The 14829-nt window shown below is 42.7% G+C and overlaps 1 protein-coding gene across 6 annotated transcripts in view; it reads left to right on the top strand.

Annotated features, from left to right (window-relative positions):
- The window catches only part of AFF2 (ALF transcription elongation factor 2), a 393570-nt gene that overhangs the window by 216130 nt on the left and 162611 nt on the right, over positions 1–14829 (top strand). For 4 of the 6 annotated variants that reach the window (XM_081178935.1, XM_081178934.1, XM_081178937.1 and 1 more), the window contains exons 4-5: positions 4791–4835; positions 14711–14803. In XM_081178935.1, the coding sequence (XP_081035061.1) occupies positions 4791–4835; positions 14711–14803 (138 nt within the window). The remainder of the gene's footprint in view (positions 1–4790; positions 4836–14710; positions 14804–14829) is intronic. The other 2 variants (XM_081178936.1, XM_081178939.1) reach the window with 1 other exon arrangement.

Raw genomic sequence — 14829 nt, 5'->3', positions numbered from 1 at the left:
ATTAGTAACAAAGAATGGATGCCAAATACAATATAATGGATGCCAAATACAATATAAGGCAAGCTTGGTAGTTTCAAAGTGTTTAGTTTTGTTTACTAAAATAGAAGTAAAATAAACATTCTAAAATTAGGCCACTCCCTAGGGCATCTGAAATTTTTCAGTGCAAACTGAAAGTTTTCCAGTGCAACTGAGTCTCATTTGCAAATTACCACTTCTTGAGGAAACAACTATCTCAATACAAATGTTTCCGAAGAACCCACATTACTGGCAGTGAGGGTAGCACGTTTGCAAACCCCCCCCCATGCCAGGAGGTAAACTGGGCAACTGCCCAGGGTCCCATACCTTTGCATTTTTCTGTCAGATTGGTTATCTAATTTAATCCCCTTTAACACAGGTTTAAAGCAGCCTCCAACTGCTCAGAGACATCTGCATAGGAATTGGTTTGCATTTTGCAGTCTATTTTTCAAAGTTTTCCAGCAAAAGAGAGAGGGGGAGGAATGTTGCCAGCTAAAACCTCTTTTGATATAAATGGGGATTTCCACTTAAAAACCAATCTGTCTCTGGACAGCCCAATAGCTGGAAGGCTTTCCAATAGAGTTGCAAAGAGCTTTTTTACAATCTTAGATTTGTCACCGTCGTGTGTCTGGTGAACTCACCTCATCTGTGCCAAAAAAGAACTACTTGGCACTCTGTCCTCAGTGGATTTTGGAAGGGACCGCTGATCTTCTTTGACTGGCCCAGCAGCAATTAGGCACACAGGCAAAGAGATTCAGTGAATTCCTTAGTTTCCTTTTTAAAAAATGTTTGCATTGGCAAACATTGACATTCCACAAGTAAAACAAATATGATTCATTGCTACCCTAATGCAAATTGGCGCTTGCTTCCAAATGTCACACAGATTTAGAAAAGGAAAAATGAGCCCACCCCCAATAATATAAGAAAGCAAGAAGAGCCATGCTGGAGCAAAGCAAAAGTTGAGCTAGTTCAGCATTATGTTCCCACAAAAGCAACCATTTGCCTATGGGAAGCTCACAAGCAGGCCCTGAATGCAATCAGACTCTGTTGCTCATAATCTCCCACATACTGCCTCTGCTGCAGAAGGAAATATATAGACACCTTGACTAGTAGCCATCGATAGCCTTCTTCTCCTATATTCACACAGCATTGTTTCTGTTCCACTGCGGTTCATCTTCCACCAAAAAGTACATTATTCAACCCACTGGCAAAATTGCATAACTTATGTAATTTATGTAGTTAGTTATGTTCCACGTCCATTGCCATCATTCCACCTATTCATTCCAAATGCAAAGGAAACGCAATGCATATAGGAGAGGAGAGTAATCTAATTACTTATCGTTTGTGGATTGAAAGCAACAACAACAGCAGCAGCAGCGAGTACCAATCATAATTGCTGGATTGATTTCCATTCAGGACATGAGACAACTAAGTAGATATTTGCAATTTCTGCTCGTTTATGTTTTTCATGCAGTTCTCCAACATCCCTATCTGTATCACAAAGTGGCTGCTTCAGATTACTTGATGTAATGAATGGGTGGTATCATTTAATTCAGGGTGGTGAATATTTGTTTGGTTTTTTGACCAGAGGTTCTCATTTTCCCTTGGCTGTGATCCTCCAGCAGCCACACCTTTAACAGCAGTCTTGTGGTGGGTGTGACCACACCATGGTACAAACACACTCTTACATGCCCACACCACAGGGCACACGTCTACAGGACAAGAAGAGAAAGAGAGAGAATAACCCCCATACAGATCAACTGAGGAGGCTGCTACTACCCACTTCCTGCTCATCAGTTGATCAGTGTGAGGTACTAGTCTGCAGTTCTAGGCTAGGCAAAGTGGTTGAAGCCTCTCTTCTCACTCCAGCAGTCTGATGGAGATTCAAATTGCCCACTCCATGGTCATGAGATAGATCATCTGATAAGTGAAGAGGGGGTTATTTCATGATTCAAATTTCCATTGCAGCAGTGGGCTGAGCAGAGAGTTTTAAACCTCTCTGCCAAGCCCAGCACTGTGTCTAGTTTGAAGGCAATTGCACTCAGCACTGGCAAAATAAGTGGTCAAAGGGAACCGCTAGGGGTTCACCACTCCTGATTTAATTGATTACCTTAGTGAGATTAATTAAAAACTCATTTGATTGACTAGAAAGGTGCCTAGATTAAGTGGGCACCAGATTTTAAAATACAAAGACACAAAATCATTGTGTCTAATCAATATAAACAATAAACTGCAGGTGGCAAGCACCATCTTAAAAGAGGTGTTCCTCTTTAGCTCCCCAGCAGGATGGAATTATTCTTTTCAAAAGCATGAAAGAATCCTTTTTGTTTCACAGCCATTATTTTCACTCATACCCAAATTGCTGCAAATTTAATTGATTAGCCAACTAAAACTCAGATCAACATTTCTATAATCAGGTGAAAGCCCTCTTATTTCACTCACAGAGAGCTTTGCCACTATAAAATCACCCAAAGCGATGTAAGAAGACTTGTAGCAATAATCTGCCACAAAGTGCCCAATGCTGATTATATTTTCCATATGTAAAATCCTCATTAAAATAAAGAATAAATAGCACTGCTATTACAATGAGGCGACTGCCTTTCATAGCGAGTGGAAACCATAGCTCTGTTTCTTCTTCCAAATTTTGCCTTGCATCTACAAAAGGGAAAAAGGAGATCTGACACAGAGGGCGTTGGACATACTCATTTGTAGAATATTTACCTTTTAATGCAGAAGGTCCTAGTCTCAAACCATGGTTTCTCAAGACAGGATTAGTATAGACTATTTCCTGAAACCCTGGAAAGCCACTCCAAGTCAGTTCACAAAATGAGGTCCTCCGGGGCTCTCTATATCTGACCCTCAAGACTCTCCAAATCCATACTTCTCACCATCCCTGCTCTGTGCCCTTCCAGAGTGCTTTGCCCAGAATATATCCTTGAACCTTGATATGTCCAGTACTTGATTGGATGGAAGATGGAGAGAGTTGTGAGTGCCCTTCATAGCTGCAAGCTGCTTCCCAGCCTAGCTGTTTTGGGGTGACATCAGCTGGTGGCTGGGGGGTGGATTTCAGCCCTGCTGGGTGCTGCTTTGCCAGTCCAATTTTACAGGTGGGGGAGACCAACCCACCTACCAGTTGCCTAACATCACCATAACACCAGATGATTGGCAGGTGGGTGGCCCCACCCAGCTGTCAAAAGCTAGCCCATAGTGTGGGGGGTGAGAGATAAAGATCTGGCTGGCCAGACCAAAAAGGTTGACCACCTTTGTCATACACTAATATTGCAATGACAGATTTTATGCTTCTGCATTTTCAGAGCGTGGGAAGTGGTAGGAAACGAATAGAGGCTAAGCACTCAATTGCTGGCTGTTGTTTAAAGAGAGAGCCAAGTGGTAATTTTGCAACGATCACATCTCAAATATTTGGCTATTTCACAGGTCGTAAAATGATTACTCTGAAACTCTTTGCTTATCAGGGTGACATTGTATGTTGGGTGACCCTCCAAAAATTGGAGGTTATCTTACCATTCATTTGAAATGCAAACTGAGTAGAAAATCTATAGCTTATTGCCCTGTGTTTTAAAGTGAAACCAGGCACTCTACTGACCTCCTATTTACATTTCCTTGAGAACAGGGCAGGGGGAACAGCAACCATAAAAGCTATCAAGAAGCATTTCACAGCAAGCAAATTAATTGGTTTTTACTGTATTTGAATAGAGCTATTGTCAAATAAAACATGCCATGACAGTTAATAGTGTCATTTAGAGGCATAAAATTATTGGCTTATTTGTTATTGGATAAAAACAAAGGCAAACACTTTGTATTAGGAAGTTTTAATGTGTTTAAAATCCTCATTAGGGATTTATGGACATTCTTGCTTAGCAGAGTGTCTCATTAATTTGAGGCTAAACAGTTACAATTCTGTGTTACAATTCCAGTATTTCGGTATGTGGGGGTGGCGGTGGGGTTTGTATGCATGTTTTTTTGTGTTTCCAACTTTCCTGTTTTCTTTAATTAGATCTTGCATAGAACCTGGGCTGCACACTGCTGGAAATGTAGAATTTAATTAATGCAATTTATAAATTGAATGGAAGTGAGTTATTTTAGGATCTCCTTCTCCCTTTACATTTTAGGGAGCAGTTAAGAAGTGTGATGTGTGAGCACATACAGATCTAAGAGTTTTTTGAATCTCAGGGAAGGCTAGAGACCTCAATAGTGAATACATTTAGCAGTGTCTCTTTGCATCAATAGATCAAAGTGGTTTAATTAGAAATGTAACTAAAGAGGAGGTAGTAAAAATCCTGTTGAAATCCAGACTTCTTTAGCTTTTTAAGTTATGCATTGTAGCAAAGAAATACTTCTTCAGCTATTTTACAGCCTCAACCAGGGGCAATTAATATAATCTCACCACCATTGCCATCCAAAAGCAATTATAATAATGCAACACTTCTCTTGCACTGCTTCAATTTATAAAGTTGACTTGGAAGTAGAAATTGAAGTTTGTTACATTACTAAGGTCTATTCTTCTTTTATCCGTTTTTGTGGATATTTTTTACTTCAAATATTTCAACCAGATTGTTGACCAGAGCTGGTTATAGGGAGTATACAACTCCCTTGTTGCAACATCTCCATTGGCACAATTCAAAGTTTGTTTGCTTTCACATTGACTGCCTGCTGAATTTTAAATGGTTGTAACCTGTCCAGGAACCTATGGGTGAATGGAGGGTAATACATTTAGTAATAGTAATAACAAGAATAATTCATTTCTCCCCTTCTAGGTCAACCTTCTCAGTGAGTCCAATTGTGTGGATGACATATTGCGGGTAAGTTGAAATGTTTCCATCTGTTATCACTTGAAAACCTTTGGAGCGGGGGCAGCTGATACTATTGCGAACTTAGATCTGGTGCAAATCTCTGTTCATGCATGAAGGTTACTGGGTGATTTTGAGCCCAATCCATCTCCCTCAGACTAATCTAATGGGTTGGAAGGGAAGTAAAAATAAACAAATACATCAAATTGAAGTAACCTAGTGTTAGTCCTACTCAGGGTAGACCAATTCAAATTATTTTGCATGACTAACTTAGGTTCATTAATTTAAATGGGTTTACTCTTAAGGTGACTAGCATTGGATGCAACCATTGAGCTCTATGGAAGAAATGTGGTGTGCACATATAATAAATCCTACATACTAAAAGCAAACTCATTCTGCTCTGTATCCTCATGTAGGTAAAACACAGCTGGGAGGAGGAGGGCGGCGATCAGGCAGGATTTCCCCCTTGTGTCCCCAGCCTCTGTTTTGTGTAATATCTTGCCTATTAAAGGGTTATTGAGTTGTTGAAACTTGCTCACTATTTTGTGACATTTTGCATGGTCCTAGGAATAGTATTGCCCAACTGTGCATTTTGGAAAATCAGCATGGACAAAAAGTATCTTTGGATAATAACGACATCTATACCATGGTCCTAGAGGAAAGTCCATCTTCTCCATCATAAGAGACTGCAAGGGAAGATGTCTATACATTCTCCATTCCATTCCACTAATTCTCCTACTTGGAAAGTCTTGGTTTGGGGCCTTGAAATCTAGTGCAGGAACATTCATGGCAGTGATGGGGAACCTTTAGACCTCCAGTTGTTGCTGAACCTTTCAGCCCCCAAATATTGATGGCATATTATCCCTTGCCATTGGCTATGGTTGCTGGGGCTGATGGGAGTTGTAGTTCGGCAACCTATGGAGAGCCAAAGGTTCCCCACACCTGTTCTACTGTGCACAGCAATCTGTCCAGCCCAACATCAGACACACATTTTGACAAATTTAAGCCAGCCCAAAGAACCATTTACTACCCCCACATAGAGGCCTCTGGGGAAATATTTTGCACAATGGCTCCACCGGGTGGAGGCTACAACACTTAGAGACACCACAAGTATACTGAGCATCGTCAAGAAAAGTATTTATGTCACTTCAGAAAACTCTAAACAACATAAGACAAGCCTGCTGGATCAAGCCAATGCCCTATCTTGTCTAGCATCTTGTTCTCACAGTGGCCACCCAAGAACATTGGGGAGCCAGCAAGCTAAGCATGAGCGCAACGGCATTCTTCCCCACTTGTGATTCCTAGTAACTGATATTCAGAGGCATGCTGCTTGTGACAGGGGAAATAGAACATAGCCATCATGCTTGATAGCCATCAATAGACTTATCCTCCTGCCTCCTGCGGGAGCAAGTTCTATAGTTTGACTATGCGGAGCGTGAACGAGTACTTTCTTCTATCTATCCTTGATCTTCCAGCGTTTAACTTCATAGGATGCCTGTAAGTTCTAGTGTTACAACAAAGGGAGAAGACATTTTTTCTCTATCTACTTTCTCCACACCATGCATAGTTTCACAAATGACCTTTCCATCCAGTGCAAGAAATCCACATGTTAAATATTGTGCTCACACCTTTGCCATCCAGTAATGAGAAACAGTTCCAATGAGAGTGGAGGAGGCTGTGAAGTGAAAGGCAATTATGAGTGTGGACTTCCTCTTGGTTTGTTCTGATTTGTTTGTTGGTGAGGTTAGAGGATGTTGCACCAGAGCAAGTGTTCTCTCACACTTTCCATGGCATTTCCCTGCCACTTTCCTTATTGCAAAAAGTCCAATCTGGACCTGCCAATCCGCTACAATTGCACACCCTGAATTTGTTGGTGTGTGATTGGACCCCATGTCAAAACAGCTGCAGTCTGGGAACTCCCCGAGTGTCTCAACAGATACCCACTCTAAGAACAGCACTACTCTAAGTTAGGAACACACATTCAGCTTTTGAACTTTTGAACATTTGAACAAATAGCTGGACAGGTGTGATATTAATTAAAAGCTCTGTAGTCTTGAGCAAAAACAAAACCTGCCGATAATTAGAGTAAAATGACTTGAGTTAAATGAACAAAAGGCTGTAATTTATTCTCTCCTCTCTCCTTCTGATGACTGGATTCAATCTAATGACATTGGAGAATATGTAAATTGATCAGCAGGTGAAAATGCCCTTGACTGAGTAAATTATATGCGGTATTACCTTTCTCGTAGCATTTGAAAAAGCGCTAATCGACTTAATATGTACCAGCCATAGCTGAGGTGACTTGTTCACAAAGCAAAATTAGCCCACTAATAGGTTTATCCCAACATCCCCACCTTCCTTGTCACCCTATTCATTGTTTCCTCTTCTGACTTATATTAAAAAAAAGGAGATGCTGGAAAACTGCATAAGATGAGGGTGCTGATTGCATTTTGAAACACACCGGCATAGTGTCTAGCAGGGCTGCTCACAAGCCATTTCAATATTTTCTCGTAGAATCCAGAGGTTTTGCTGGGAAGAGGTCGGGTAGGGGGGCAGGAGAGGAGATGATCTGAATTTCAAGTGACTTTACGGACGTCATTGGGCCTGGGAACAGCCAGCCACCCAGCATAGTAAATCATGCAAGCCTGTCAAATGTAGGAACACCTTGGGAAGGATGTGATGTCAAATATCAGTAACTTAGCAACCTAGCCCTTTTGCTGTCTGAAGAATGAGTAAGAATGGGCACTTTCCAACAGAAGAGTAGATAAATCAACCCATATGCCAGGAGCAGCCAGGGCTACAGACGGGAGACTTAAGGTCTTTGCACTACTGCCTTGCATGGTGCAAGTAGGAGAGAATGAGAGCCCTGTATTGTGATGTCCAATTGGCCCATGGCATTTGGAAGGACTATATGGGCATCATGGTCAGGGCAGCGGGTGGTAGTTTCCTGGATCTTCAATGCCCCAGGCTCCTCACCTTGTCTCTACCTAAGGCTTAGCACCAGTGCTGGGGAGAACTCTTCGGCAAATAGTTTTAGAGCTAGAATAGAAATGGTGTCAGTTCCTGGCACTCTAGGGCAGCTGCCAAGGACTCAGGGCCCTGAAAGGGTCAACTGACAATGCCTGTCTTGGGCTGTCATTACACAGCACTTTGATAAGCACCATAACAGCAATGCCTGGCAATTAAATCCCCATCACAACCATGCCCCAGAGCAAGATGGACACTCTGGGCAGGTTGATACATTTAAATGGCAGCAGCAAGTCTTAGGTGCTCTTGGGAGGGTTTCTGCTGCTGACACTGCCATATGCCATCAGGGAAGCCCACAAAAGGGCACCCCAAGAGCTGAAGGAGATCCTAAGGAAGCTCCTGCCATGTTGGGAGGCAAAGGTCCGGAAGCAAAGGAAAGTGAGGCAGCATAGCGACACTGTGACTCTGCATGCATAATCTGTACTTATGTAGAGCCTTTTCTTACTCCAGATAAACATGAAGACAGCAGAGGATGCGGCCGCAGCATGTGGCATTGTTAGCCTGTCCATGCTGCAGCCCCCTCACATGTTCTTTCAACACATGGGTGGGTCATTAGCGGGGCGGGGGGACCACAGTTATGAAAAACTTTTATCCAAACATATTCATAAGCTGCCTTGGAAACCTCAGTGACAGAAAGGCAAGTTACAAATCAGATGGATGGATGGATGGGAGATCATTTCATTGTTCTGACCTATCCCCCTAGAGTTCCCTGTTTGGGCAAAGGTTTAGTGAATTTCTGCTGCTGGCTTTGTGTTGTTCTGAAATTAATATGTGTTTGTTAGGACCTCTAACCTTTCGTGGTGGGCAGCATTGTGGCTGGGCATCTGGGCCACTGTAGTGACCCAGCTCAAGGGTGGAGATTGATGCCCCCTCCGTGTCTGCCCCAGCCGCGTGACCCCTGCCCAGCCAATCTTTGCCAGCAGGGGGAGTGGCTGTGGGTAATTTAAACCGTGGTGCGGCTGGGGGCTTCCCTCTCTTGCCTCCTTGCCAGATCTCCATACCCACATGCCCTCTTTTTAAAGCTTTGTTATGACATAACCTTGCTATGGACAAATGTCAGCTGCCTTGTTGTTGGGGCTGGGTAGGAATTTTTCCACTTGGCGAATTGGCACCTGCCATTTGGTTTGGGAGATGTAGTCCAGCAACATGTGGAAGGTCACATATTCTCCTTCCCTGTGCTGTTGGCTTGAGACTTCTGCCTGGCTGTCTTGGAAAATATGTTTTATTGTTTGTGCAGAAAGGAGACAGAATTAATGGAAAGCATGACCCGTCAATGACATATGTAGGTCAGGCACGGAGAGTCTGTAGCCCCCTGGATGTTGTTGGACTCCAACTCCTATCAGCTTCATTGAGCATGGCCAGTAGTTATCAGGTATGGTGAAAGTTGTAGTCCAACAATGTGGGGGCACCAGCTCCACCAATTCCCTATCCAACATGTAGATGTTCTTGGAGGGGAAACTAGGGTTATATCCATCACTAGTCCTACTCAGAACAAACCCACTGAAATTAATAAGCATGGCTAACATAGGCCCATTAATTTCAGTGGGTTTATTCTGAGTAGAACTCGGCTGAGTACAACCCCTTGTCATAAGAGGCATTTTTTCCTAACATCTTAGTCTTTATGGATTTCTTTCAGTAATCTTTTCTTGTGGGCTGGGTGAGGCAAGGACTGGGGTAGAAACTGATCTGTCTAGCTTGGCAATTTTTGTGCTGCCAGAGGATTCCCTGACACAGGAAAATTGCCCTTTGGCCGCATCTCCCTTGTTTTACATATGCTGCGTGTTCCCAGCTGTGCAATAATTAGACGTTGAGGGGGATGGAATCTGTCCCAGAAAATTTATATTCTGTGTCAAACACTAATCATTTGTACAGGTGTGGAGATGGTGATGATGCAGAGCTTAAGACAATGCAGCATCAGGGTCACATAAGTAGATCTCAGCGAGGCATCATAAATCTGACCCAGTTTCATTTGCTTGGCAATATTTTCGATATCCCCAATATGTTAGACAAATCAGCAGTGGAAATTGAGATGTAAAGGCTAGTAAAAGTCCACATCAAGACTGGCTCAGCTTCTTTGCATGGAAGAGAGAAAGAGAGAGAGAGAGACAATTTGGAATGCAATCCTATGGCCCCTAAAAAATGTATCTTAGAGGCACCTCACTTGCTTTTTGAGCCTTTGAACTGGAGATGCTGGGGACCGAACCTGTGACCTTTCTAGCAACACCCCTACATATTCTACAGCATGTACCTCCAGACTGAAGTTGCTAGAGAGGGGTTTGTTTCCCCCCATTTTAAGCATTTGGTTTTTGGTCAACAGTCCCTCAGTCAAAAGAAATATAAATTAAATAGAGACCTCTGTTTTCTGTTCCTTATCAGCTTTGGGCCAAGACTTCCTATATATAAAGTCTAAGTCCAGAAGCAAAGATATTTTAAAAGGAGCAAAACATTTAAAGATGGGTGTTAGCTGGCAAACCACGTGTGGTCTACACATCATACAGAGCAGATGTTTTTAAAAACTAACTGAAACTGTGTGATGGTGCCTATCAGCAATGGGGAATGCTCTTATCCCCAACAAAAATTAGGGATTGGTCAGGAAAGTATTGTTTTCTGTAACTGAGTTTTTGGGGAGCACATTTGTCTTGACACTCTGGTTCAAGATTCCTTGCCAGTTTTTCTTTTAATACGAACACTTCTTCACCACTGTAGATAGCATTACATCCTTGCATTGCTTATTGACAGAACATACTCTGCAGGCTGGTTGGCAAAACTCAAAGGCCCCACTAGCCATTAGTTTAAAATAGCATGAGACCAGACCTAGAGTCAATAACACCTTTGATGTTATGTTTCCCCTGAAGGCATTTGGAGAATTGACTGGAGAGGAGAGAATATGCCCAGTCGTTTTGTTGTTGTTGTCAGAAAGGGCCAGCATGAACCTGAGAAACTAACTGAAACTGTGTGATGGTGCCTATCAGCAATGGGGAATGCTCTTATCCCCAACAAAAATTAGGGATTGGTCAGGAAAGTATTGTTTTCTGTAACTGAGTTTTTGGGGAGCACATTTGTCTTGACACTCTGGTTCAAGATTCCTTGCCAGTTTTTCTTTTAATACGAACACTTCTTCACCACTGTAGATAGCATTACATCCTTGCATTGCTTATTGACAGAACATACTCTGCAGGCTGGTTGGCAAAACTCAAAGGCCCCACTAGCCATTAGTTTAAAATAGCATGAGACCAGACCTAGAGTCAATAACACCTTTGATGTTATGTTTCCCCTGAAGGCATTTGGAGAATTGACTGGAGAGGAGAGAATATGCCCAGTCGTTTTGTTGTTGTTGTCAGAAAGGGCCAGCATGAACCTGAGAAACACATTTACTTTGTTTTGTTTTTAAACGTATATATCACTTTTCACTTTTCCAGTTGCTCAAAGTGGTTTGCAACAATAACTTGGGAACAAATGCAAATCAAGTAGCCCAAAGAAATCCTATCTCAATACAAGAGTATCTTAGTTATAAGAATATCTGATAAACTGTTGTAGAAGGTTTCAACCATGTCTCTGAGCAGCCACACTGAGATCCCTACACCAAGCGTTTACTGTTCTTCTTGTTCCAAAGACAACAAAGTCTGTTGACTAGAACTCAGTCAGCAAGTATGCTCAGCTGGAAAATGGTAACCTTTGAGGTATTGGGAACCAGACTGGCCCAGAATGAACATGTGGCAAACATGGGGCAGATTTCAGTATGGCAGCTAGAATTTTCAAGTAATGAACAATGACTGGAACCACATGCCTGGCATGAATTCTGCTTTTTGTGAAGTTTGGCAGGAGAGCTACAGGGACTTAGGATTTTTTTTCCCAGCCCAAGGGCCATATTCCCTTACAAGCAATATCCTAAGGGCCACATACCAGTAGTAGGTGGTGCCAGAGGCAAAAGTAGGTAGAGCAACTACACATTTGTACAATAGGCTAGGTACTACACAAATTACTACATCCTGCTATCTTCTAACCTGTGTTGACCACATTGACAGATGAGTGGGGCTTAAAAACTGCTGGTCATGTGATGTCACCATGATGTCAGCTGAAGCATTTTCCTTTGCCTGTGTGGTTTGAAATCAAACCATATGGTCAAAGGCATCGTTTCCTGTGGGTTTTGCTGTAAGCACTGGTCAGCTGATCGGTGCTTACCTCACTTCTTTATCTGTCCCATAGAATGTCAGGGTAGGGCAGGAGGATGGGACTTGGAGAAAACAGCCTTATAGGCAGAATTAGGAGGCCCTTCTAGGCATGATCTAGGTGTGCACTTGAAACATCTTTGAAGGCAGTGTGCCCTAAGAAACAGGAAATGTGATGCTATAGGAAGCCCTGAGGGGAGAATGGTGTTAAGATCCCTTGAAGCGCAGGTGCTCTGCTCAGATGTAAACCTGGAGCTGCCTGCCACTTTTTCTCTTTCTCCGGCTTTCAAGTAACAACAGAAAGTGAGCAGTACTCTTGAGTTGCTCACTGGAGGCCTCTCTCCAAGAAAGTAGTGATCATTCTTCCTTATTTCTTCGCCTGAGCAATTCTGCCTTTGTCACTTTCAAAAAGAAGTTGTCATGAACCCTTCATTACCATTTTTCTTAATGTGATAAGTGAACACTACAAGGAAGCGATTGCGTCTGAAAAGGGAGAATAGTCCTCAGAAGCAGTTCTACTGACTGTTGCTCTTTGAAAAGACTTGGGCTGGGGGATTTTGCTAAATGCGTTGTTCTGTCTCCTTTTGCCAGTGTGGAGTTGTCATTTCAGGGCATCTCTCTCCCTCTCTCTCTCTCTCTCTCTCTCTCTCTCTCTCTCGGAACATGAGTTATCCTTGTAAGAAAGAGAAAGAGATTGCTACATTACCAAGTCTAGCCTTTGTATCTCTCCAGCAAAGCGAGATCAACAACTCCATTTTGTAATTGCTGGAACTTGATAATAAATTGCATGTTGCACTGGGGGTAGGAGGGGGGAAAACAGTGTTCTTTGGCAGGTTTACTCCAGTTCCGCTTTGTATGATAACTGGTAATTGTCACTGCTTGACACTTGCAGGAGTTATGAATAACATTCACTGCTTAGGGCTAACTAGTGTAGTAATCACGGTTCTTCTGGGTGGTCTTTACATGGGCGTCTATCCAGCTTTTTCTGTGTGACCCCCTGATAAACTGTTGCTAATGAACAGCCTGCTAGTGTTTGATGACCAGCTGGAGGCAACAAAGGCAATGCATGCCGTAGTAATAATTAAGATCTGTTCTTTAAAAGAAAGGAAGGAAGAAAAAAAAGTCAGGGTTCTCAAAGCCTTCCTGAATTTCTCGGCAACAGTATTTTGTGCCCTCTTGGCTTGCCCTGGCTGGAAAAACATGATACTTAAGAGAAGACGGTGAAGGGTTTGTACCTGTGTGACTTTAGTTTAAGAACATAGGACAAGTCCCACTTGATCAGGGCAATGGCCCATGTTTTCACAGATGTCTAAGGGAAGCACACAAGCAGGACCTAAACATAACAACATTCTCCTGACTTTTGATTCCCAACAACTGGTATTCAGAGGAATGATGCATCTGACTGTGGAGGCATAGCCACCATGACTAGTAGCCACTGATAGCCTTAACCTCCATGAATCTGGGAAAGCCTCTCTTAAAGCCATCCAAGTTGGTGGCCATCACTCTCTCCTGTGGGAATGAGATCCATAGCTTCACTATGAAGTAGTGCTTTATTTGTCTGTCCTGTTCCAACATTTCATTTAACCTCTATGAGTTCTGGTGTTATGAGAGGGAGCAAACTTTTCTCTGTTTCCTCCACTCTGTGCATACTTTTAAACACATTTATCACGTCTCTTATTGCTTGTCTTTTCTCTAAATTAAGAACCCCCCAAATGCTGTGACCTTTTCTCTTAGGTGAGTTTCTCCATCCCCTAGATATTTCTGAAGGTTGTAGCTTTTAGGGAGTAAGGACAAGGAGAACCTTGAGGATTCCCGCATCATTTGTATTTCATAACACCACTGAGAAATTGTGAGCTTGCTCTTGAATGCCCTGAACCGTCTTCTTTTGCCTGAGTATTCCTAGGCTAGAATCCCATAATCATTATCACCCACAATGCAGTGTGTGTTGCCATTGCCGGGAGGTAATATTAATGTGGGATGCAATCAGACCATTTTCGCCATCATTATTATCATTTCAATTTATTAACCACCTTTCACCTTAAGGTTCCAAGGTGGGTTGCAACAATTAAAGCACAATATTTTAAAAAAATATTTAAAACCTGTTTTTAGATAGGTCCTGAAGCATACATCTCAGGTGTTAAGAGCTAGGGTAAAGAAGTGCCTCTTCAGCATTTGCCAAAAGCTGTATAAATGAAGGTGCCAGATGTACCTCTGTGTGAAGGGAGTTCCACAACTTAGGGGCTGCCACAGAGAATGTCCTTTCCTTGTCCACCACACCCTGAGCTTCAGAGGTTGGTGGATCAACCAATGGAGCACTCTCTGCTAATCTTAGCCCCCAATTTGGTCTTGTGGGGAAGGAGGCACTCTTTCAGATATTTGGGGCCTGAGTCATTTGGGGCTTTAAACATAACATGAGCACCTTGAACTGGGGCTAGAAATGAACTGGCAACCTGTGCAGCTGTTTTAAAACAGGGGTTATATGAGATCTGGAGGGAGCCCCAGCCAGTAATCTAACCACTGCATTTTGAACCACTTGAAGTTTCTGAGTCATCTTCTGGGGTACAGTTGAGCCAGACATTCAACCTTCAGGGAGGAAAAGCCAATGAAGAAGGAATGACTTGAACTGATGCTCACAAAATTAGATTTATTTGCAAATATTTATTTGTTACATTTATATTCCTCCTTTCTTAGGAACATAAGGAACATGGGGAAGGGCCATGGCACAGTGGTACAGCATCTGATATGCATACAGAATGTCCCAGGTTCAGTCCTCAGCATCTTCAGGTAGGGCTGAGAGAGAACCCCATCTG

This window comes from Podarcis bocagei, assembly GCF_964188305.1.
Source record: "Podarcis bocagei genome assembly, chromosome: Z".
NCBI classification, from domain to species: Eukaryota; Metazoa; Chordata; class Lepidosauria; order Squamata; family Lacertidae; genus Podarcis; species Podarcis bocagei.
The sequence above is the reverse complement of the archived record's forward strand: the minus strand, read 5'-3'. Positions and strand labels throughout refer to the sequence as shown.